We start from the raw sequence: 26370 nt of genomic DNA, 5'->3' as shown, positions 1-26370 counted from the left end.
ACTCCAAGTTTGAAACCTTTGTGATACCAGTAAGCTATTTTGTTTCTCTTGTATGTCTTGAATGAAATATACCATTGACTAAATGCTTTGCCACCGCTGGAGGTGTTTGTTCTTACTTATGTCTACCAAAACACAAAACAAGCAAAGCTCACACTTCCAAGCACTTTAACCAGAATTTAGAGCGTGTATGTGTGCAGCCTTACCTCTGCCTACTCTAGCAGATACCTCCATACTCTTCCTTCCTAAGTGGATGTTTCCATCAAACCACTGGCAACAGAACACCCCTCCTGCAGAGTTTTACAAGTTCATATAAGCCATTGGTCTGTGATGCCATCTAGCATCCTCATTTACCCACCCAGCTGCTGGATATTATAGCCCCGTCAGTGAAAAAGTGCAACGTAGTTGTTAGAAAAAGACCAACTATCTAACATATGCCATTAAAAATTCATCTAGAGGTAGTTAAGTGTTAAAATCCAAGTGCTTGCTTATGTGACCTTTCTGTTGCCGCAAATGTTTCAATGGTTTCAGTGTCTTTGCAGACATTTCTCTACAGTTAAGTTGAATTCCCTGCGAGTTTGGAAGAAAGGAAGATAAATGAAGTGGCCATCTCAGTAAAATCCAGCTAGACTTGTTACGTGAAGAAAAACTTTTAAGAGAAACTTTTTATTTGAAGATAAAAAAGATTTAATTTGAAAAGAGTCTGAAGCTCCCAAACTTGAAAATAAAATTTATTAAACTACATAGAGCAGCGTCTATTCAAACTGCTTAATTGTGGCTGGTAGCATTAGTTGGAATTAAGGAGGTGACACAAAAGGGTCAGGAGACTGGTTCATTCTACCTTTCTTTTAAATATTTTGTTTTTATGTGATAAAAATACATAAATTATTTCCTCAGGTAAACTAAATTTGAACAAACAGAAGTATTATAGATATTTATCATGGTTTAACCCTAGCCAGCAACTAAGCACCACACAACCCCTCACTTGAAAATTGAAAAATGTGCCATGGTGGGAAATGGCAGGAAGGAAAAGATTAAATAAAATAAGAATCTGGCTAGACTCATTATTATACTTGCAACATTGTGGTGAAGTCAACTTTCCACCAGAGTTAATGATTACTTGTATGCGTCACTCTGAGAGTGCTGTAGGAGAGAGGTTACTGAAGAGTCTATTTCTCAGTTCCCAAGACAATTTTTCCACTGCCCTCTCAAATTAAAACATCTCATACCACATGAGTAGTCCTCCTTGGTATCACAAAATATACCAGTAACTTTTTCACTTAACATGTTGCATCAGTGCTCTGAGGGCACTGCCAGGCCTGGCTGTCCGTGCCCAGCCTCCCTCAGTGCCCAGTGCCCCTGCTTCTCAGGATATTTCCCAAATAGCCATTGTCAAGATGTCATCGTATCTCACCCCAAAATCAGAGTACTCTCATTTTGGTGTTATCCTGTTGCAGGTACCCTCTATGAGCCTCACAAATACCTTGCAAATGCTTTTGGTCCTCTCCTAGTAAATCCATACTTGTTTCAGGAGAGTGCTTTTGTCACCAAGATATATAAGGGTAGAACTTGGCACTAATGCGGGTTAAAGAATACCCACCCTTGCCAAGTGAGGCTGTACCACTTACAGCTAGTAATTAAAGATTAATCAAGCTCTGGAACAAATTAAAAGTGAAAGAATGACAGGGTGAGAGCCACCCCTTCAGCATAAAAATCGTGATTATAGCTCTCATCCAAAGCCTGCTTTTGTATTTTGTATTAAACAATAAGCAACCAAAATCCGCATTTCTGCACACTTCATATACTACTCCCCTCATCAACTAAAGACCATTTCCAGCATTTTCTCACACAGTTAGTATTTATTTTGATATAAAAACCACTTTCATTGCAAAAGAGATCCTCAGAAGGCATGCTGAACAGACTGTGGTGTTGCCGATAGGGCACCCTAAGAGCATGGGGTAGAAAATTTCTTGGGCACCCAAGGGACTGCAATTGTGCATCTTGCTCTCAGAGTGCTCCAACCATTCACATAAAGTGATCAACTTGTGTTGCACATTTGCCTCTAGGCTTGACCCATAGAGGTTGTTACTGTCACACTTCAGGTTTTCAAAGTCCTCTGTTTATTAAGGTTTACTACAGTAAAGCCTTCATAAAACATTTTTCTCTGGCAGTGCCTGCTTTAGTAGCCTAACAGACACAGATCTGCAGTAGCAAAAGTCACTAGTACTGATGACTGGATATCCACATTTGGTATTTGTTCAGGTTTTGCTTCAGACTAGCCTGATCCTCTGGATTGAACACCCTTTAGTGACTGGAGTATGAGGTATGCTGAGGTATTCTTGAAATATCAAAAACCAAAGCACCTGATTTATTACCTCTTTTCTTAAAGCTGATGTTCACAGCATATGTGCCCACATCTACACTGTCACAACAGAATTTCATGGTTCAGTAAGGTAAGTTGGTGTCTCAGTAAGTCTGTGTACTTTGGAAAACACAGTGGTGTATCCCTGGCCAAATGGAATTCCTAAATGAAGATTAGATGTTGTAAATGTCTAATGATTGCCTCCATCACTGAATTTGCCAGCATAATTTATATTAAATGCAAACTGTTTGAAACCTTCCTTGTGGTCACAAAAGTTGCACAGCATTTATAATAGAGAAAACACAATTCAAAACCCTTACAGGGAAGAGGAATAAAATCAGAAGGATCTGACGTAATCTGTAGCTGTTGGAATGATTCTATCTGCATGATGCAATACATATTTTCATTGAAAATTACAACTTCACCTGACATTACTTCGTTTAAGATACCTGCAGGAAAGCATAGTCCCCGCCTTATCCTTGTACTGGAACATGGTGTTTTCATGCACACGTCAGGAAACTCTCATGAAAGATCCACACCTTCTCCAGTTGGAGATTATCACTACGCTCTCGCTCCCTCGGGCTTCCCTGAGCTCGGCAGGCAGGCAGGCAGGCGGCTGCAGCCCCACAAATCCCTTTCCAGCTCCATGGGCAGGCAGGACGCTGCAGATCCCGAGACTCCGCTCCAGCTCGGCGGGCAGATGGGATCTTGCAGCTCCACAAGAACCCCTCATCCATCCCGGTGGGCAGGCGGGCTCTTGCAGCCCCCAAACCCTTCATCCATCCCGGTGGGCAGGCGGGCTCCTGCGGCTCCCAAACCCCTCATCCATCCCGGTGGGCAGGCGGGCTCCTGCAGCCCCCAAACCCCTCATCTATCCCGGTGGGCAGGCGGGCTCCTGCGGCCCCCAAACCCTTCATCCATCCCGGTGGGCAGGCGGGCTCCTGCAGCCCCCAAACCCCTCATCCATTCCGGTGGGCAGGCGGGTTCCTGCGGCCCCTAAACTCCTCATCCATCCCGGTGGGCAGGCGGGCTCCTGCGGCCCCCAAACCCCTCATCTATCCCGGTGGGCAGGCGGGCTCCTGCGGCCCCCAAACCCCTCATCCATCCCGGTGGGCAGGCGGGCTCCTGCCCCCGCCCCACCGCTGCCCTGCCGCGCCGCCCGCCGCGCGCCGGCGAGGACTCCCCATCCCGCTGGGAAGTTCGCTGCTCCGCAAGTTTAAACGTGTCGGGTTCGGTGACTGCGTGGCAAACAGTGCCTTGAATTTCCAAAGGCAGCCTGTCCAAAGTTTGTTGTAACTTCCCTAGCATTATACAAAAAGGGAGAGAAAAGACTGCTTCTCGGTCGAAGAGGCTCGGGACCGGACCAAGACAAAGGACATCCCACCTGGGCATCAACATCTGCCGGGCGGGAATCGGCGAGCAGCGAGGGAGCCCTCGCCTCCTCGGCCGCCGACCCCTCCGCAGCCGCCACCCGCGGCCTCGGGGCGGCGGGGCCGGCGCGGGACGGGCCCGGCCGGGCCGGGGGGCGCAGCCGCCGCGGCACCGCCGGTAACGGCCGGGCGGGAGCGGCCGCAGCCCCGCCGCCCCTCCGCGCCCTGCGGCGCCCGCCGAGACCCGCGGAGCTGCAGCCCGAGGTGAGCGCAGGGGTCTCCCTTCCCCCCCACCCCTCAGGAGGCGCAGGGGGGTGGCGGGAGGCAGAGCCCGGCGGGGCCTCTCCGCTAGGGCCGGCGGCCGCGCTCCGAAGCGGAGCCGCAGGTTTTGGCAGGCGGATGGAGCCCGGCTCAGGGCCTCCCACAGGCCCGGCCGTGCTCGGCCGCCTCCCAAAGCGCCGGGTCCGGGCCTGGCCCGCGGACACCGCCGCGGGGAAGCGCCGCTTTTCCCTCGTGCCGGCCGTCCCGGAGGGGAGGGATGGCCGGGGGAGCAGGCGGGGCCACCCCTGAGCGAGGGGGCCTCGCGGGTGGGTGATGACCCTGAATTCCTCGTGGGCACAGCTCCCAGAATAGAGTAAATCCAGCATAAAGAAAGGGAAAAAAGATCGAAAAGGACCGCCTCCCTCCGTCCGTACTTTTTCTGTCTCCATCGAGATGCCTGGGCGGCTTGTGCCTATTCTCAACTTCGTGGTGTCCCTCCCATCCCTGGAGTGTTCAGGGCAGGTTGGATGGGCTCTGAGTGACCTGGTCTACCAGAAGGTGTCCCTGCCCATGGCAGCTGGTTGGAACTAGATGGTCTTTAATGTGCCTTCCAGCAAAGACCATCAGATGATGCATACATGATTACTGCTGCAAGGTCACGTTTAGTTAAAGCAGGTTTAGTTGGAGCAACATGCAAATCTACATGGATATTCCTGACTAAATACATTAGTTGAGGAGAATAAGCTACCCCCAGGCGTGGTTTACTTTGTTGGCTTTAAACAGTGTTTGGTTTTTTTTTTTTCTAATTAAATCCATGGATCTGTCAGTGAAAAGCCTTATTTAATGTGTGCTTTTTCAGGGTCCTTCTGCTTGACACACAAAGTGGTGGCTTTCAAAATTCACATGGTTTTTATGCAAACACATTTCTCCTATGTCAAATAAATAGAGCACATATTAGGTTTAGATCTTTGGGAGTTGAATTTCATTATATTTAACTTAACAGTTCCTTTGATTAGAAAAAATATTCAAATACCTGTTTTTCAAGGTGTTTTAAAGAACCTGAGGCATGAGCATTTTGGACAGTAACCAGTGTTTGAGCATTTTAAAAGATCTAGCTGCTTACAAATGTAAGTGTATTTATACACTACATGGAAGTGAATCTGTGTTATATTAGAAATAGCTCCGAAGAATATTAGCAGGTTTTTTTCTTACTTCAGGACTCAAAGCAGTGCAAAGTTCAGTGGTAAACTAGGCAGATCTATATTTGATATACATCAAAAAATGTTAAATATATTTCTTTTCGAAGACTTTCTGGGGACCCTGTTGGTGGAAAAGGAGGTGGCAAAAAATGTCATCCTTGCAGAAGAAGACTGCTATGTTGCAAACATTACACAGTATCTTTCTAAATTAGAAACAAGTGGCGTGGTAAGTGATGGAAGAATCTAAATGGAACTGAACCTTGGGTATAAGTGTGACCAGTAGGCTTAATGTTCAAGGTCCAAAAAGCAACAACCAACATAGAAATGTACATAAAACTAAGAGCTTGTAATTTGTGAGGATGCTCACGTTGGTGCACGTAGCTGCTATTTTTGTGGAGTTAGCTCTATACTGTGATTAGTGGTAGACATGTTAGTGTTTATATTGGAGAGGGTGACATTAAAAGTGCAGACGAGAGGTGAGGTTCATTACAAGTTCCTAGGAGGAAAATACTAAGGGGGAGTATGAACTATGTGAAGGAGCTGAAAGGGGACAGAGGAGGCCTAACAATATGGTTAGGATCTACATGATCTATGAGAATAAATTGAGGGAGCTGGGCTTGTTTAATGTGTGAAGAGAAGGCAAAGTGGCACTCTAGTAGTGGCCTACAGTTACTTGAACAGTTGCAGCAAAAACATTCAAACCATTTTTTAATCTTGGTAATTGCAGATACTCAGTGAGATATTAAGAAAAATGTTTTCATGAGGAGAGCACAGATATGCAACAGGTTGTATGGAATGGTCATGGATTGTCTGTTCATCTTAAATGCCACAGGTGATGTGAACTATTGTACAACAGAAATTTGGACTGGACGATGATCACCAGAGGTCCCTTGAGAGCATCTCTGTGAGTCTATAATGCACGATGTAGAGGAACCTATGGACTGGAGTGTATGATCAGATATGTATTGTGTGACTGTTCTTGGAGAGGTATGTATCTAGGAATGATCAAGAGGAAGAGAAACTGAAATATGTGTGAAAGGACTGAAAATTTAGGTATAAATGTGGGACATGGCAGTAAGGCAGACATAGCTAGGGGACTGAAATACTAAGAAATGGTAACAGGAAGAGCAGGTTTTTGGAGAAGAGTGGTAAGGATGAATGAGGGAATAGGGTAATTTTGTATCATGGAGGACAAAGATGCTGGTGCTTAGAAACAGTGTTTGAAGCGACTGGGCAGGAGCAAGAGAAACACCAAACTGGGGAGCAGTGGGAATTGAGGTGGGGCAGGGATATAGGCAGAAGTTGTTGGTTGCGTTGAAGAAAAGTATTTGGGCATGGATGGTAAAGTAGGTGATGTACACAAGCCATGAGGTGCTTCATGGGGCTGAAGTGTTTGGGATCTGTAGAATGAGACAAGAACGACAGATGTGGTGAGATTGTAGGGTTGTGTGGTTGCAGGAGTGGGTCTGGTGTGTGCTGATACCAGGCAGCAGTGTGTTGATTAGATGGATGAGGAGAGCGTGTGGAAGTGGCGTGCAAAGTGTGTGACTGTGCTAAGAAGAGGAAGGTGTTTGAAATCACCTGGCAGGAGGTTGGTGTGTGGGCATTGAGAGGGGTATGGAGTTTCACTGGAGAGATTGCTCAGAGCTACCAGCTGAGGCACGAGGGTGCAGCAGCGTGAAGATGTACAGAGAAACGACATATGAACGCTGATGGTGGGGAGGTGACAGGTGTTGTCACATCTGGGAGAAAGTTGAGTAAGTGAGGCTGGAGAAGGGCACAGGACAGCAGAGGAGTAGAGGAGTGTAAGTCATGGCGAAGTGAGAAATGTTTGAGTCAGGAGCAGCACGGGGGAGGCACAGGATGGAAAGGCACGTTGGGGTGGCATGCACAGACTTCAAGGAAGCGAAGGGAATGTGGAGAGAGAAAGCGTCCGCTGTGTAACTGTGTTAAGGGTGCGTAAATGTAAGAGAGGAGCCGAGGATACGCTTGTTGATGCGAGTAGCGAGTGAAGACAGTAAAGGATGCGCTCCGTGCGGTGCGCGGGGCAGCGGGAGCACCGGGACGCGCGGGAGAGAGCTCCTTGGCGCGGCGTGCCGGGGGGCTGGGGAGGCGTCCGGGAGGAGGATGCCGGGAGGGAGAAGGACGGGATTAGTGCCGGCACGGAGCCGAAGGGCCGTGGGGCGGGGAGCGGCGAGGCGGGCGGGAGGCGGCACAGCCCGGCGTCACTGCCGCCTCCCCTCGCGCAGGCCGGGGCTGCTATAGCGACGCGGAGGACGCCGGCGCCGAGCGGAGCCGCAGGGACGGAGCGCGGACATGGTGAGCGCCGGGACGGGCGGGCGGGCGGGCGGCGGGGCGGGGGGTGCCGGTCCGGGCTGAGCCGTGTCCCTCTCCCGCAGCCCTTCTCCCAGCGCACCTACCAGCCGCCCGCGGCCGCGCCCGGCGCGGGGCCCGCGGCGTTTCCCGCGTTCCAGTTCCGCGGGCGGCACGAGAACCCGGACTGGCGGCGGCTGAGCACCGTGGATGTGGAGCGGGTGTCGCGGGAGGGGGACGTGGCGGCCCTGCAGGCGCACCTGGAGCATGTCACCTTCTGCAGCGCCGATCGGGAGTGCTGCCCGCACTGCCAGGGCCCCGCAGACCCGCTGCTGCTGAAGCTGCTGCGCCTGGCGCAGCTCTCCACCGAGTACCTGCTGCACTCCCAGGAGTACCTCAGCGCCCAGCTCGGCAGCCTGGAGGAGGCCCTGAGAGAGGCACAGGCCCAGCGTGACCAGCTGGGCAAGGAGGTGGCCCAGCGCTCACAGGAGATCCAGGGGCTCAAGGAGGAATGCCGGCGGAGGAAGAAGATGATCTGCAACCAGCAGATGATGCTGGAGGCGCGAGCCAACTGCGTCCAGGTGAGAGGAGAGGGCCTGGTGGCCCAGTCACCCACACCTTGTCAGCTCTGAGCCCGCTGGGGTGGGCGGCAGAGCAGCCCCACTCTGCTGGGGTGCGGTTGTTTGCTGGGTGGAAGGCTGGAACTGCAAGGACAAGTGACCTTGCAAAAGAAATTGCATTGCTGGCATTTGTTTTCCATCTGTGTTTCAGAGACTCTTAGGAGAGTGCTACATCATCTTTAACAAATCCTCTTTTTACTAACCGGTGCTCTTTAATCCTGATTTGCTTTAGATGCATCTGAAATGTCAGATACACATGCATGCAAAACCTGTGATGAGCATGTTACTATGTTGTGTTGCTCTTTCCTTTTCTGTCAACTGTGTGGTCAGAAAACACGTGGGGCAAATAGATCAGAACTGATGCTGAGCAGTAACATACTGTCTGCGGGAAGTCACTGTCCTGCACTGATGCTCTCCAGGAACAAAGTTTCTGCTTCTGTGTGTGACTCAAAGGTGACTCAGGCAAGATGGTAAAGAGGTTCAGTGAGTTAGCTCAGCTCTGATTCCACAACAATCTGTTCCTAAAGGGTCTTCCTTAGGAACCTTAGTACCTAGCTGTTCTGACTGACAGTGTCATGGCACTCTGCTTTTATTGGGAGGGGTTTTTGTCTCACTACAACGGTGTGGTAGTTTGATTTAAGTATTTTTCAGCATCAGCATTTTAAGGTTTCCAGAATGCAAATTTCAGCTTCAAATGTAATCTGAAGTGTAAAGGGTACACTGGGCACAGACTTGATACGATTTTAGGCTAGCTCTGTATGTTAAAAGTTACAGGCAAAGTTCAATATTTAAGACATCAGTTAAGTAAGGGAAAAGGTACCTTATGCCCCAAGAGTAGAACTATACATGAAGCAAGGTTCATGCATTCAAGTGTTAGTCTGAAGAATAAGCTGCTGATATAGTATTATTTTAAAAAATACCTTTATGGAACAAAGTTGTTTGTCCTGTGCTGCAAAAAGAGAACTGATTGCATGTGTCATTTTATGTGTAAACTTAAATAATTCTCATACTGTGATTGCCAAATATTATCAAGTTTTCCAGAAATATTTATAGTGTGCAACTGCCTCAGTGGAAGCTGGAAAACATGATAACATGATAGTGAACTTGTCTCATTGCTAATCTATTCAATGGCATTTGCAGTAAAACAGAGATGGAAATCTATTTCCCATTTGTAATTTGATTTCATATAAACTTCTAATCTCCCCCCTTTCTTTTTTCTCTGTTAGTAATTTCTTTTCTCTAGAAGTTATTTAAGCTTACATGAGAAAAATGAGTTCAGGGAATGATGTTGAAAAATACCTGAAGTGCCTACAGTGTTTTCAGGATTCTGAGTTTGAATGCTAGAGATAAATTAAACTCTTCCCAGTGTTTGTAAATGCAGGGTAGCAGTGTGATCAGTAAACAATAGCTGTGTGATATTTACCTGTGCCATGATTGGTGTTGCCAGATAAAAGGAGCTTTACTGCTGTTCCTGAGAGAATAATTCAGATTCTATCCCCACAAAGTCTTGGATGTTTCTCAAACAAGCCTCTTGCTTGTTTACAAATAAGCCTTTTTTAGCAGAGTTGCACTTTACAACTAACGTGAATGTTTTGTAATTCAGATGTAATACCTTTAATCCAACACCAATATAAGTTTAATCATGGACTGCTACTATAAAATGGTACTGATACCTACAAGTCATAGATTTAAGACTTGTTGGTCAGTACCTTCACATAATACAAATTTAATTTTAAATAATATTTTTCCCTTTTTTGATACTTTGTTCAGAAGCCTTACAGTCTCATGTACAATGTAGGCATCAAGTACATGTTGTGGTTAACACTGTGAAAAGTAGTCGCAAGAAAAGTGTTGCATAATTCAAAACCTAAATATTCCTTGTGTTAATCCTGTGTCCTGCAGTAAGATATTTCTTTCACTACCAGCAAGTCAAACTGACATGAAACTTGTGCTTGAATGGATAACATTATTTCACAGCCAATTTGATTCTGTAAATCATGTGCAATCTGTTACACTGTAAGCTCCTTCTTGGTTGGCAGTATGCTTTGCTGCCATACTATATCACTTTATTTTGGTTTTATATTGGGTCTTGCATTTGCTCAACAAAATTTGTCTTAATTATTCATGGCTTTAGTGTTTGCTGAAAACTATATTTTATAGGATACCCAACTACTAGTGGCAGCATTTTAAATAGAATATGAAATCCGGGAATTTCACACAATCACAGAATCATTTAGCTTGGAAAAGACCTCTGAGGTCATCAAGTCCATCTTTTGACTGATCAACATCTTGTCAACTAGACCATGGTACTAAGTGCAGTGTTCATTTATTTTTGAGCACCTCCAGGGATGGTGACTCCACCACCTCCCTTGGCGGTCCATGGCAAAGTTTAACCACCCTTTTAATGAGGAAATTCCTTCTGATGTCCATCCTGAACCTTCCCTGTCACAGCTTGATGCTAAGTCCTCTTGTTCTGTCATTTGTTGCCTGGGAGAAGAGGCTGACCCCTCTGTAATTATACCCTCCTTTCAAGCAGTTGTAAAGAGTGGTAAGGTCTGAGCCTCCTTTTCTACAGGCTAACCACCCCCAGCCACCTCAAATGCTCCTCACAGGTCTTACCCTCCAGACCTTTCACCAGTTCCATTGCCCTTCTCTGGACATGCTCCAGCACCTCAATGTCCTTCTTGCTGTGAGGGGGCCAGAACTGGACACAGGATTTGAAGTATGGCCTCAGCAAGGCTGAGTATAGAGGGACAATCAGTCCTGCTGGTCAGAGTTGGTAAAGAGCTCTTTACCCTACCAAGTTGGATACCATGAGAATTTTTGTTCTTATTCTTGTGAGATGGAATTTGTTAAAGTTACCTTCTTTTAACATAGGAAAAAATGTAAAAATGTGTTAAAAACCTTAACCACTCTATTTCCCAAAAAGATGTTACTTATGTGTTTTTAACTGTTTGTTTTTTTGGCTTTTTTTTTGCAGTGTCCATTTTGTGATAAAGCTTTTATGGCCTATTCCTTTTTACAAAGTCACATTCAAAGGCGTCACCCAGGAGAGTCTGACATCGGTATGTACTTCAGTGTTAGTCAAAAAATTGAGAGAGGTAGTTTAGAAAAGTGTAAATATAGTGAGGATGTGCAGTCCATAGTTTTGTGTAACTTGGAAGAAAAGTTTTTACTCTTCATTTTTAGATGGCAGACGCCAGTGTGTGTAAATGCAAGTGCCACTGACTGATACAATGTATTGAGCAACCTATGTCCCTGGAAAATAGTTAACAAAAACCTGTGGTGCCGTATTTGCAGCATCCTTTCAAGCTAGCATTTCTGTTGAATACTTTAGCCAGTAGCACAGTACAGAGCACAGTTTCTCTTTAGGCATGGATGTTAGAAGGCGTGGGTTTCTGTATTATTAATACAGAAATAGTCTACCCCACCTGAAATCAGCTGGAATAGGATCAGGCTCTCCTGAACTAAACTGACTGTAAAATATGAGAAAGAGAAACTGTTAAGACCAGTCTAACTTCATCATCTAAGATACTCAAGAATGTTTTTTGCCACTTACTTGCATACTTTTTTCTCTCTTCACTAAAAGATGTTAGTTTGAAAAACAGTGTTCTCAAAGTTTCTTTCATTTGTATCAAATTTCTCTCCTTCCTGCTAGGTAGCATGCTTATGATTTATTGCTAAGGACTAACAAGTATTGACAAGTAACAGTGATTAGAAACAATTTAGGAAAAAATGAGCATTTGGGAGGAGAAAAAGTGGGAAGAATCTAATAAGGTCTGAACTGTAGCTTATCAGGCAAATGAAACAGCAACAAGAGTAAGAGGGGTCTGAATAAACGGCTGAGGAAGTGTGAATACATTGGAAGAAGAAAGAAGCTCTTGTGCACCTTACACTTGATAAAAATGATAGTGGAAGATGCTGCAGAAACAGTTGAAGTAATTGTTCCATAAAAGAATTAGCCCGAAATGGCTGTCTGGGGAAAATATCCCATGCAGTTATTTCTGAAATAATATTCAGATTCCCCAGTGATGGGCAAGTAAATCCTTGGTAAATCAATGAAATATTTCACAACTGAACATTGTTTTGATTTTTGCATATTTTAACATTTTTGTTTGATATTCCATCAGTTCTTTCCACATAAATAATTTGTTGTATTCCAAGTGGACTCCGTACAAAAGTTATTTAGAATAAACTTAACCTAAGAGATTGATTAGCTGAGGTTCACTTTGTCCTTCATACATCCTTTTTTATGAGCTTGTGTTGCTTAGATTCCTTTGAAATTAGGCTATAGAATACTTTTCCATGTAAATATTTCATAAACTATTTCACAAGTCAGTGGTACAAATATTTGAGGGTAAGTTAGCAGTCCAGAGAATATGTGTATTTAAAAGTGTCTATGGAGAATCATGGTAGTGGGAGGAGAGATGATCTAAGAAAGTCACACTTCATGAACACTAGAAGTGTTTGCAGTAAAGTATTACAGTTCCAGAAATTGCAACAAACGTTTTAAAAATCTCTGTTTCCTTCAAACAGAACAGAAGAAGAAAGGAAATATAGAAAAAATGCAGGATGAGATTGAAAAACTGAAGGAGCAGTTGCAAGTCACCAAGTCCCAGTTAGAGTTTGAACACCAGGCTAATTTGGCCAGGTTGTCAAAGGTAATACATACTAAGTAATGTTTCAAACTGCACTCAACCCAGAGAAGTACTGGATTTCCCAATGTTGAACACTTTCAAGATTCGACTGGGCCACCTTGTCTAGTTTGTGCTGTTGTCAAGAAAGGCTGGACCAGATTATCCTGGTGGATAATCCCTTCTAACCTGATATGATGGATGATGATTTTCTTCCTTATTTTCAGAGGAAACTCTGATTTGTTTTTTTCCCTGAACTCAACTTCAGGCTTCTTTCTTCAGTCCTTTTGTTCCCCCTTTCTTGGTAGAGTTCAGCTTCCATTTTCAAAAGTACTTCAGAATGATCAAATCAAAAGCTGGTAGAGTTTCACTTAGGAGAGCAGGCACTTTCAGAATGATGGGTCTTGGCCCTATGTGGACATGTGGAAGGTATTCTACTCATTCATTCTGTGCGTAGCTTTTGAGACATACATCTATAACTTATTTCTCCTGCCCCCAAAGCATTGTTTTGTTTATGAGTAGAACTTGGAGCATTCATAACAGTACAGTGTGGATTTTTTGGTGCCTTGGGGGCCTCTTTTGAAGTCACTTGTCTTAGCTGAGACTCCTAACTGCAAGGGGACTACCTGGAATGTCCTGAAGCTACAGTCTGCAGTGTTACACAACAAGAATATTTCAAAACTTCTCTGTTAATCTGGGATGTCAGGGAAGATAGAAATGTGTGGCTGGTTACAGTCTGTCATGACTGACATCCACTGACAATTGAGGTGTCATAAGGTTACTGTCTTTTGATTGAAAGAGCAGAAGATCTTTCCCATGTCAGTTTTTTTTTTTTTTTAAGAGAACTGCTACTGAAGGGAATTTGTATATAAACTGCCATGCTTCCTATTCTTGGTCCCTTCTGTTCCTTTGAGGTGAAAGGACACAGATGATCCCATTCTTCCTAGTTGTACAATGATTGCATGTTATAGTTAGAGAACAAATTCAGAGTGAATGCTGTGATGGAATAATGTAGGTCTTTCATAAAAGATATGTATGTCCTGGGCAGTGAAATGTAGGACTTTAAACAATTTGAGAACCATATAAAAATGCATTGCTATGTAGTGGAATGGTTGAAGTAATCTGATGGATAAAGTGGGGTAAATGTATATGGGGATAAAATAGTACTAATTTTGTCTGAAACAATGGGTTCTGAGTTGAGTGCTGTTACTGAAGGGCAAGATCTTAAACTTGTGATACATAGCTCTGGGGAAATGTTAGTAGCAGCTAGTAAAGAAAATCAAATATTACTAATTATTCTGAAAAATCACTGTGCAAGCCACAGCCTAAATATTTTGTGAATCTAGTCCCTTCATCTCAAAATGGATAGGATAGAGCTATAAAAGTTATGAAGATGGGCTACAAAGATGATTAGTCAGTATTTAGAATGACTGAGCATGCTGAGAGTTGTCAGTCTGAAGAAGAGACAAGCACTTGATGAAGAAGAGGGTGAGATACTGACACCTGTGAAGTCATGAGTTACACAGAGTGAATAGTGATGAACTATTCCCTCTGTGCTCCAGTTCAGGGCTCAGAATTAATCAAATGTTCCTAACAGGAGCCAGATTCAAACAACTGCAATAAGAAAAGTACTTGACTCTTCATGAAGCTTGTGGAACTCACTGGTGAAAGGTATTGCACTTGCTGAAAGCTGATGCAGCTGCAGGGGATGACTGCAAAGTGTATGAGGAGAAATGTATTGAAGTTCATACAGTTAATGAAGTTCACAGAACTGTATCAGGCTCCAGAAGTCCTCTAAGCTGAAAACAGCTGGCAACTTAGAGACTGTGAAGGAGAACATGCACATTTGCATGCCCCAGTATTGGCCTTTCTTACTTGTGCACTTAAGGTCTTTGTGAGAAACAGGATGCTGAGCTAAGTGGATCTTTGTTATGACCAAGTAAGGTGTGTGTTTTTCAGTGAAAAATAATGAACTGCCAAAACTGTTTTGAAGCATACTTGTCTAGCTAGCAGAATGTATAGTTTGCTACCCTACAATTCTTTAAAAAAACTGTGTTTTTTGTGTTTTTTTATGTCACAGTATTTCCAAATATTGAAAGTGACTGCATTCTACATGTCCAGTAATTTCACGATTACAAGCCGCACCGTTTTGACTAAAATTTTGCTCCCACACCGGAAATGCGGCTTACACTCAGGAGCGGCTAATATGTGAATAATTTTCTGACATTTCCAACCCCAGAAGTGCAAACCTAGGTGCCAAGTCGAGCACCTGCCAGTAAAACCCGCGACTGCGTGATTGTTACAAATTGGTTACTCTGTTGCGCGGCAGGTGGATCCAGGCTCCATGCCGGCAGCACGGGGTGGGGGGGAGGCGGGGGAGCTCCCTCCTTCAGGCAGTGCAGCCCGGGGGAGGCGGGGGCTCCCTCCTGCTGGCCCCACGGCTCGGGGGGAGGCGAGGGGCTCCCGTCCCCGCCTGCTACCACCGCGGGAGCGGGGGAGCTCCTTCCTCTCCTGCCGCCATCGCTGTGGGTGCCAGCAGGCTCCATCCCTGCCTCCCACCACCGCCATGGGTGCTGGCGGGCTCTGTGCCCCCCTGCCACCTCGGCACAGAGCCGGGCCGGGGCGAGCGAGCCCAGTGGCAGCGGCGGCCGCCCCAAGCGGCCCTGCCAAGTGGCAGCGCCGAGCTGGGCCACCTGGCCCCATCGGCAACCCCGAGCGGGCCGAGCCCTCACGGCCCGAGCCAAGCCAGTAAACCCCACCATCCCATGATTCTGTTACTATTTGGCAACTTTGTTGCACGCGGGTCCTCGCTGCGAATGACAGAGCGGCTTATATTCAGGTGCGGCTTGTGTATGGACAAAGAACAAAATGTTTGCCAACACCCGGAGATGCGGCTTATAGTCAGTGCGGCTTGTATTCGTGAAATTACTGTAGTTTGGGAGCTTGAATTTGTATTGAACATGAGGAAAAATAACAAATAATTTTTTTCAAAAAAATTTCAGGAATGTGAGCAGCAAAAATCAAAAGAAGAAGAGATTCTACAATCCTTTAATAAATGGAGAGATGAGGAAAGAGAGAAATTGGCTGATCAAATAGAAAAAGTGAAAGATATGTTTATGAAAGAGCTTAAGGAGTTATATTCAAGAAATTCAACCTTAGAAAATGTAAGCAATTCAAATTTTCTAACATTTTAAAGCAGGAATCCCTTACAATAGATGGCAGTGAACGTCACATATTTGAAATGTGATAAAGTTCTTCCTACAGAACTCTAAAAATAATGATTGAATGGTAGCTATAATTGTATCTTTGTATACAGGTATTTTATTAACATAATTTCAGGTTGAGTTTTTTTTAATTTAAAGGATTGTTCAAATGAATGATCTCTTCAGCAATTATGTCAGTTTTTCTTTACTCCTCAGCCTTGGAATACCTGTTTATAGGTTAGTAGATATTGTTGTGGCTGCTGCATGTTGGGTATCCTTATGTTAATATTCTCATAAGTGTCATGGAGGACACTAACCTCTACATTATAGTCCTGATAGAGTTTGTGTGTTTTCAATACATGCTTTGGAAATGCTCACTAGCAAGAGAATCGTAAAAGTATGCCTGAAAACAAATCTGCATGGCATTATCAGAGCAGCTTATATTTTGTAGCTGCTATGTCTGTGTACTTTCACAAGTCATATTTATGTTAGATGTAGATATTATTAATTATGCGAAATTTCACAAATGCTGAACTCACAAGAAATGGGAGAAGTATCAGATACAATCTCTGCATAACTGTTGTATTCCTCCTCCCTCCTATTAGCAACTGTTAGAATTACAAAAGTCCAATATACAACAAAAGTCCAATTTAGGAACACTGAAAGACGTCCCTGAATTTACTGAGGAGAAACCTCAGCGTCCTCAGGAACATCCGGATGTGGTTAGACTTCTGGAAAAACAGGTAACACTGTAACTTAATGTATTGCTTTTGACAGATTACTTGCTTGCTTTTTATTTTTGTTCATCTCTGAGTAGGATATGAAATCTCTAAGTAAAATTTTCATTCTTCTCAATGCCAAAAATAGCTGGTTTTGAAGATTTAATACTACGTAATAATATCCATATAATGGCAAACTAAGATTTATTTTCTTTATCCTTTATAAATTAATTAATTGTTACTTATTTATTGATATTATCTTATTCTTTATGACTAAATATATCTGTCTTTGCCAAGTGTGGTGGCAGTTGAGTTCCAGAAGGCTCTAATAAAGCATTTGTGAGCCTCACAAATGAAGCCTCATCTGTGAGGCTGCTTACAGAAAAATAGGAATATTCCATTTCCCAAAATGAAAAAGAATATTAGGAAACTTTCTGACAGGATGTTCCAACCTGTGTCTTTTGTTTACTTTCATGGCTTTTGGGATGTGAAGGTCTTAGTCTACTGCTGGTATTACACAGAAATTCGGTCACTTCTGCTCAATGGTGTGCAAAACTTATTTTTGCTTTATGGGGTTTATTATTTCATAAAAGAAAATTTGCTTCGCTCTAAAACTCATATGTTACATTTGGTCATCATTATGCAAAATATGATGTGAATGAGTGCTCAAAATTACATTATTAAGAGGGAAAATGCCCTGCTCTTACTACTCTTTGTTGATATATAGAGATGTATCCAAATGCTTATGTATTTCTCACTCACAGTGACTGCATATACAAATCAAAGAGCAAATACAGTTTCTAGAGTGATTGGTAAGAAAGCCACACTCAGATGTATAAATCATGCTAATAACTGTTCTAGACATTACATACTTGGTTACTCAAATTTCATATAATCTGTCATCTTTTTGGTATTTATGCTGTATTTAGAAAAATAAAGCTGTATATATCAAACTAAATGTGCTGTTCACAAGAATTAACATGGATTTCCTCTATGCAGGAAAAAAAGTGGATGTCTTTGCTACAAGCCCTCCGTCATGACCATGAGACAGAAAAGTCCTTGGTAAGTGGCACAGCAAATCACTTACACCTAAAGGAGACTTTTATTTTCTTTACCCTTTCAGTAGTTCTTGATATGCTCTAGTACATCTGCCAGATATCAAGAGTTTATAAAGAGTGTCTCCTCTTAGCTGTATTTATCATCTCTATGTTTCTATTATGGTAGTATCTTGGTGTTTCAGTTAAGGCCAGGGTTGAAACTGAATTTATCATTTCAGAATCTGACAGAAAACTGAAACTATATCTGTCTTTTGAAGAGCTTACAGCTGATTCTGTGAGCACTGTATTATACAGTATTTTCTGTGTTACGTGGGTAGGCTGAATAGTTGAGATATGACTTGCCAGCATGCTGCTTTCATCCACCCTATACCTGCTGCTACCATGGATCTGTGGCATATGTCTCAGTCTTTTTTTTCTCCTTCCTATCACTTCTCTATTTCTTTTTCTGTTATAGCTTTCTAATGCAGAATCTGTTTTCCAGGAGTAAACACCATGGTTTTTTATTTTGCTTCAGTTTATATATTTTACTATACAAAGCTTTATTCCTCAGATTTTTTTCTTTTACATCTGCATTTCTTTTTAATCTCTTTCCTGCTTTGTTTCTCTTGCTTCTTTTCCTTTCATTTTCCTTTCATCTGCGTGGCCATGTAAGAAATGAGCAAATCATAGCGGTCTGACCAATGCTTCTCCTCCTCTGGCAAGAACACATTGGGGAGGAACCATGGAACAGTCCCCAAAAAGGATGTAGTTAATGATACACCCACATACAGTGCAAGAATAGAATAAGGGAGGAGTAATGTAAGTATTACTTTTGGGATGGTGCACCTAAATAATATTCCCTTTCTTCCACATTTGGAATTAATATACTAGGTTTATTATATAAATTCACATATCACCTCCTTATAGTATCATTACTGAACACTATTTATAATTAAACATTTTTATAGATCTATACACTTTTTCCAGAAGTCTTATTTTTAGGAAATCTCAGCACTGTGTTTTTACGTCCTTTTCTTTATATTGAGATTTAGGTATCTTCCTTGTGTAATTCAAAAGTGATCCAGACAATTGTTTTATAATATATACAAGTCCTAGTGAAGTCACAGAAGACATAAAGTTTTTGCTGAGAAAAAAAAAAAATTGAAAGTATCTAAGCGTGACACCTGCTTGTTTAGACTTTATAGCATTAAAATATTTTTTATAGTGTTAATATGATGTTACTTTTCTTCTGATTGCTTTCTAGCTACAGTCACAAATTGAGACAATCAAAGCATCAGCGAGAGAAGACCTGAACAGAAATAACATCTTTTACAGGAAGAGGATAGAAGATTTGGAGCACAGGCTTCAGGAGCAGAATGATCTGGTTATTAGTCAGAAGAAGAAGGTCTGTTTTGTGAAATGCTCTGTTTCGGAGAGCACAGGATGCAGAGAAACACTATACTGTCATTTGGTCTTTGATATTTCTCTGATTTCATATTTAATATTCACAGTTTGTAATAGTTTTGTTGGGGTGGTTATGCTCTGGAAATTATCTTGTTAAATAGGAATAGATCTAGAAAAGAGACCCAGGAATGTAAACCAGGAATAAAAACACATTTGATAAAGAAAAGCTTAATAAACCAAAAATTGTTGATAGTGAAAAGGATTTAATCTGCCACAAAATAATCATAATGAGAACTAGTGTTTGAAATCTGAAAATGCATTACTTGTCACACTGAAAATAAGTTATCATATTCATTACTGTGAGAATAATTATTTAAAATATTACCATGTGGATTGTAACAAGACCAAGTGCCAGATTCTCCACCTGAGGTGGCGTAACCCTGGTTATACCCACAAATTGGGGAACAGGAGGCATGAGAGAAGTCCTGCAGAAAGAGGTCTGGGGGTTTGAGGTGATGTCAAGTTGAATATGAGTCAGTAGTGCCCTGGCAGCCAGGAGGACCAGCCAACTCCTGGGGTGCATCAGGCACAGCATCTCCAGCCGATTGAGGGATATGATTGTCCCACTTTGCCTCGCCTTGAGTCCTCAGCAGTTTTGGCTACCTCAGTATAAGAAGGGCACCAGACTATTTCAGCACATCCAGAGGAGGGTAAACAAGATGATCAAAGGTCTTGTGGGCATTTTAGGAGGAGAAGATGTTGTTTTACTTGGCTTATTTAGCTTGGAGAAGAGAAGGCTAAGAGGTGATCTCATCGCAGCCTCAAGGGGGGCAGTGCAGGAGGAGGTACTGATCTCTCTGATGATCAGTGATAGGACACAAGGAAATGGAATGAAGCTGGGAAGGTTCAGATTGGACTTTTTAGGAAAGGGTTCTTCACCCTGAGGGTGGTTGGGCACTGGAACAGGCTGCCCAGGGAAGCCATTGTGGCACTAAGCCTGTCAGAGCTCTTGGCATGTCTGGACAGTGCTCTTAAGTTTCAGTTTTAGGTAGTCCAGTGAGGGAATTGGACTTGATCTTGTAGGTCCCATCCAGTGTGAGATAGTCTATGATTCTATGTTTGGAAATTAATTATTTTTGCCTGAAATAAGGTTATGATTATGTTGCCTATTCCTCTATTAGATAGTGCGTTCTATATAAATCAACATCTGATTTTACACATTTTGTTTGAGATAAATGTTAAACCTATACTTGAATACTTAAAGAATGGAAAGACAAATAATAGCTTTTACATCTCCACCTTCTCAAATTTTATAGCTGGAGAAATGGAAGACTTAATCATAGATGAATATCCTTCAATAAAATGACCTTTGGAAAGATAACAGTATGACCACAGATGTATAATAGGTTCAGAGGAGTCCAAGTTTGGTGTTTGTGAAATACAGTTGTGCAGATCTACAGTCTTAATTCCTGGAAAATAGAAGGACTTGAGAAATAGCTAACACTTTTGCAGGATCCAAACTTAATGGACAATGAATACTTCCGAGTATAACCAAACTGATAAATAAAAGAGGATCATGTTGGAATATCTTGTGCCAGCTCCAATTGACAGTGGCTATGTGTTTGAATGAATTGTGTTCTTCTTCTCTTTGGAGAATTGGAGTGCAGAATGTTGTTTAATGATATAGGATTCACAAGTTTCCTGTTTTCTTTAGATCACATTACAGCCAGTGTATTTCCTTTACTCTGTCAGTTCAGTGCTTGTCCTAGGGTGTCAAATAGACAAACCTGTAAAGCAGAGAGAAGAACTGTTCATGCATTTAAAATCAATGTGTAATTAAACACTTCAGTGTTTCCCTGGAGTGGAAGTTAGGCTTGCAAAATGGAACATGAATTGCTGAGAAAGAAAGTATTGAAGCTCTTAAATACTGAAGTGGCCCGTAAGTCCACTCTCATTTGACTTTACAACTTGCAATAACAGGATGTACAAAGCCTGAGTTCACGTTAAGACAACACAAAACATTAATTAAACAAAACATATATTGGGCACTGAAGTAGGGTTTTTCTCCCCAAATCATAAACAGTAATTTCTGTAATGGAATAGTACTGAAACTAGGTATTTTATACTAAATGTTCATTCTAGATATTGATCCTTTACATTTGTGTCTATTCATGTATCTGTATTTTCTCCTTTAGATAAAAGAATTGTCCACAAAACCACCTCCGAGTGTTAAAACATATGATGGTGAGTATAAACTGTAAGAAAAAACAGACTTAGTTTCTGATTTCTGTAGCCTGGCTGAAACAAATATAGATATCAACCTGACTAACAAAATACTAAAATCAGTACTGGAAATGTATTTGTTTTTCACAGAGTACCTACCTGTTTCCAGCCATGATTTACAAATATCATGTTTTGTAGCTGTAAAGACTTGTAACATACAAAGTCAATTGCCTGAGTAGTGAAGAGATGTGAAATAGAACAACTTTATTTTGAATTATGTAAAAGCTTCCAGATTTGCTTTATGAAGTCAATTTTTTTTCATGCTTGACTGTCCTTAGGCTGCAGAACTCAAAAAAGGGAAAATACTGAAAGAGTAGACAAAACGGATTAACTTGTCAGTTAAGACACAGATGTTTAAAGAATGTTAAGAACTCTTATATATTTTTGTCTGTGCAATACTTTAACATCTGAAGTCTATTACAAATAGCTAAACCTCATAATAGTGTTTCAGGATGTTGTCCTGCACCGCAAACACCCGTATAGTTAATGCTGCAGCTGCAGTGACTTGAAGTAAGTTTATTGCAATAGGTTATGACAGATGAATTAATTCTAATCCCGTTTGGAAACCATTTTGCTGTATTAACAAGGCACTCTGTTGAGCTGAGTCAGACAGCAGGGAGTAGGTTTAGTTTGAGGAAGGTCTAGTAGGAGCACGGCCACTGCCTTTTCAGCTGTAGCTGGTCATGTTCATTCACACTGAAGCGCAGACAAGTAAAAGTTCATGGCACACAGGCAAATTTGCTCCTAGCCCCAAGCTGATCTGAGGAATGTAGGATTGAAGTGCAAATTCATTCCAAGGCTACGCTCTATATGTGATCTATAGATGTATGAAGGTTTACACTCATTGATGTCAAATATGGATGCTGCAGATCCTCTCTGGGGAATACAAGCCCCAGTCAGGCTGCTCTTGTCTAAGTAGCTTTGGGCCAAAACTTCTTCCCTGTGACATGAAGGCAGCATGCACTCATGATCAAAAAAAGGATCACATTCTAGTCCAGTGATGATTTAGTTAGAAATTTCTTCTCCTGATCATAGAAATGTAAAAATGCTAAGCATATATATGGAGAGATGTACCTTTATGCTGTGAAGGAACTGTTTTTACTTCATAAATGTTTTATTTTTTCTCCATTAATATAAAAAAATAACTAATTTATAAATATGAGTAAATATTGCTACATTTAAGAATCTGCATTTGTCTATTACTGTTTACTATAATACAATTCCATTATATTTTTACTCTTATGGTATTTTAGTGAGCACTTCTGTAGAGCGTCTTCAAGAACCTAAACCAAGTCCATCAGTTCTCCCACACGGTAAGTTTTTTTGATAGGTCCAGATCCAGTACTTTCAAATCTAACACTTGCTCTTCTTAGACATGTTGCTTGTCAAATCATAGGTCTAAGAGTAGTTATTTTGAAAGAACATAATTTGTATGTCAGAGTTGAGCATTTCCATGAAATAACTATAAGGGTGCACTACTGAGAAGAATAAATGAAAAACAAAATAATTTGAGAATATTTCCTAGAATATGTGTATTATTGAAGCACATAGATGAAATTTGTTAAGGACAAAAGTTGTGTTTTCTAATGGAAAATATGCTTGTCTGAGGTATGCATATGCTGGATAGACACATGCATCTACTGGAATTTGTATAGGGAAACATGTAGGGATGTTTGTTTAGAAGTTTTGAAGTACTGTATTTTCCATGTGACTTCAAATGGCAAGGAGTAGAAATACAGAAGAAATAATCAAAATAGATAGTTATCTTGTCCTAGTTCTTCCAGAGTCTGTCTGTGGTTACATACAGATCACTGTTTAGGTATTTTGACTTGTGGCATTGTGGTATCCTTAAGAAGGGGAGGAGGGCAAGGGAGCTATATTTGCATTGTTTTGTACTTTGTGAAAATAGTTTTGTTTTTTTAATCAGTATGCAAATTAATGGAGAGTATTGTTACCATATTAATATTCTGTGATCAACTAATTCTTTATTTTCCTTTTAAGTATAAAGTATTGTAAAACAAGTAAGCAAAATGTTTAAAAACAGTTTATTAATTTAAATTATAATTAAATAATGTTTTTTCTATTATTTTTTCTCTTAGTTTTTAAACCTGTCACAGGGAGACTAAATGGAATTTATCTGTGAAAAATATGGATAATTTTTCTTTTCACCAAATACAAAAAGTTCTGAAAATGCCTCTGTGGAGAAAGGGCACTCTGTGTCAAGCTTTCAATAACTTGATGAGGAATGAAAAGCTCATGTAGTGCTAATTTTAAACTATTTGTTATGACAAGAATTATTTTAAAAAGCTAAGCTGATTATATTATTGCCAATTATTGTATGACAACATTATTTGAATAATATAGAGATTTCTTTCTAAGTCATGCAAGGTTTAATAGTTCATTGCTTGTAGCTTTCTAAGCTAAACTGTATGGATTAATATTGTGTAGACAAAAGTAATAGTAAGTATAGAGAATTAGGAATAGCATTTTAAACAATTAATTCTTTTCCATTTAAGCCAGCCTCATTACACTGAAGCAGTAGTTCTGGTTCTGACTAAGAAGTCTCACAGCATGTAGTTTAGCAATTGCTCTGAATTTAAGATTTAAGTTTTATGAAGATTATTGCTGCCAAGGACTTACCCAGCAAGCTTGCCAGGCATTAGTTACTTGGTGCATTTGCCTTCATTTGTACTGAGGACAGAAACAGTCCTGTGAACATTAGTATCTTTTCTACTCTGACAATTTAAATCAGCTCATTCAGATCTTTCAAAATTTCTTGCTGCTTCAAATATGAAGTTTGTGACATCTTGTGAAACTTCTCAAGGTAACAAAGGCTGTTCCTGCCATTGATACACAAAAGATTCACCGTCAGTTTATTATGAAACCTCAAAGAAGGTGTTCCCTTCAGATTCCTTCGCTGATTACTATTTTATTTATCTCTGCAGGTCTCTCTGTCTGTCCCTTTTCTTCCCTTCTGGATTGTTTTTTAAACTTGCCTTACCTAATTTTCTGGAGGTTAGCAGAAGTTATGGTGTCTTTCCCGAAGTTTTCAGGACTCTTCAAGGGATTGATTTGAATTAAGACATCATGGCTGCATCTCATGCCTTTATGAAAATGAAAGCACTTCCTGGTAACTTCTGTAGACAAATATATTTAGCACAGATCATCTTATAATTGCTTGCATATAAAATATCTTCTCTTTTTTTTTTTTTTTAATAGTTATAGAAAAGGCTCTCTAATGTGAACTTAAGTACACTTTTCAAAGCCACTCAGAAGCTTTTGCATCCTAGTATTCATTCTGCACATCTTAAATATGTGTTACAAAAAGATACCCGGGCTGCAAATGTGAGTTATCCTAGGTGTAAAGTAGGAGAATAACTGTGTTAGTCTTGTTGTTTTATGTGTTAGTATTCCTGACTTCTTGTGAGAGCTAGTAGAGCTCATTGAATGCCATCCTGGCAGAACATTCTTCTGTTCATTTCTGAGCTACCTGTAGGATTTTGTGCAGATATCACTTAGGTCTTAATTTCAAAGATTACTTCAGTCTCACAAAAATATTATTTTCTAAAATAATATTTTAAAATTAGGCTTTATCTCCTATATTATTCTTGAAATGTTGATACTTGTTCAATATTTAGTCTTTGTTAGGTCAATAATATTAGGTGGAATTGAAGACAGTTAAAAAGCAAAGCTGCTAATTAGATTGTTCATTAAACTTAGTCTCAGTCTACAAATATGGTGTGGACACCAAGGCTCAGCTATCACTAGGGACATGGCTGAAGCATCTGAGGAAAATGTAGTTAAAGTACTTACTCTTCCTAGACAGTAAACAGAGAAAAGGGGTGCCTTCAGAGTTTGGTTCAGCTGAACTAAGATCTGAATGCTCTTTGAAGTTGCATGTGTCTCTTCAATGACTTTAGGAGTCTGAGGTGACTAGGCTCCTAACTTAGAGGCCTCAGGTAAGTGTCAAAAAGAATTCACACTTATGAATATTGGTTTAAAGTTAACATTTCTGCTGCTTGTGTGCAGTATGTGGCTTTCTTTTGATCAGTTAGGAGAAAAAAATATATGAAGTGCATTAATTAAAAAACAATGATCCAAATTATAGATATCACAGATGAGGTCTGGCAGCTTTTTGTAAGTGTAATGAAAGTATTATATATATAAAATTAATAAATAAATTAAAGGAGTATATAATGAGTGTAGCCATGGCCTCCATTCCTACACCTTCAAGAAATACAATAGTTTTAAAAAACCAAATTTTATGTTTTTTCCTAGGTTGTTACATTGCAAGTGCAGAGTACTTACTGTAGATGACACTACACCACAGATAACTTTATTGCTTCTGTTCAGGCTAAAAGTTCTTTAGCATTTCATATTTCAACAAAAATAGATGGGATTTCTTCTTTAAATGCTGGTCAGAAGGCTGCTTTTCCATAGTACTGTCAGAATATTGGGGGGTTTTTAGCTAGTAGATAATAACATACAAATAATATATGATATGCATGAAACATACACAGCCTGAATCCTTCATTATTGTTAAATATATTTTCCTATTCAACCTGCTTAGAAATGGTCTTCAAAAACTCTTTAAAATGGGTATTTAATTATTTCTTAAAGTATGCTGGACACATAATTTTTCAGTAGTATAATTATCCATTAAGAAATTAAGGTAGCCTATACTTTTGATACATCTCCTCTGTGTCTCCACACATACTAGCTGGCAGAAGAGATACTCTGGAAGATGTGGGATGATAGACCCACCACTGCTGGCCTTTAATGATCGTTGGAATTAATATGGCTCATCAGATGGCCAGAAGAAGCACATCTCTGGTAATCATAAGGCAAGGACTCCTTAAGGGTGGTCATCTCCACACCTGTCTATAAACCAGAGTAATGGTTTCTCTTAAGTGTGATTCCAATGGGATGTTAATTAGATATCTCTCAGAATATGTGTATAGTGAAGAG

The 26370-nt window shown here is 41.2% G+C and overlaps 1 protein-coding gene across 5 annotated transcripts in view; it reads left to right on the top strand.

Annotated features, from left to right (window-relative positions):
* The first annotated feature begins 3971 nt into the window (after positions 1-3971).
* The window catches only part of DZIP1 (DAZ interacting zinc finger protein 1), a 39715-nt gene continuing 17316 nt past the window's right edge, over positions 3972-26370 (top strand). For 2 of the 5 annotated variants that reach the window (XM_033051423.2, XM_033051418.2), the window contains exons 1-11: positions 5943-6093; positions 7439-7508; positions 7589-8083; positions 11103-11187; positions 12659-12783; positions 15759-15920; positions 16565-16702; positions 17678-17740; positions 18980-19120; positions 21315-21363; positions 22656-22715. In XM_033051423.2, coding sequence (XP_032907314.1) covers positions 7506-7508; positions 7589-8083; positions 11103-11187; positions 12659-12783; positions 15759-15920; positions 16565-16702; positions 17678-17740; positions 18980-19120; positions 21315-21363; positions 22656-22715 — 1321 coding nt within the window. In that variant the 5' untranslated portion in view covers positions 5943-6093; positions 7439-7505. Of the gene's footprint in view, positions 3994-5333; positions 5416-5941; positions 6094-7438; positions 7509-7588; positions 8084-11102; positions 11188-12658; positions 12784-15758; positions 15921-16564; positions 16703-17677; positions 17741-18979; positions 19121-21314; positions 21364-22655; positions 22716-26370 lie in introns of those variants that run through there. The other 3 variants (XM_033051419.1, XM_033051420.1, XM_033051421.2) reach the window with 3 other exon arrangements.

This window comes from Catharus ustulatus, chromosome 2 (genome assembly GCF_009819885.2).
Source record: "Catharus ustulatus isolate bCatUst1 chromosome 2, bCatUst1.pri.v2, whole genome shotgun sequence".
In the NCBI taxonomy this organism is placed as follows: Eukaryota; Metazoa; Chordata; class Aves; order Passeriformes; family Turdidae; genus Catharus; species Catharus ustulatus.
The sequence above is the reverse complement of the archived record's forward strand: the minus strand, read 5'-3'. Positions and strand labels throughout refer to the sequence as shown.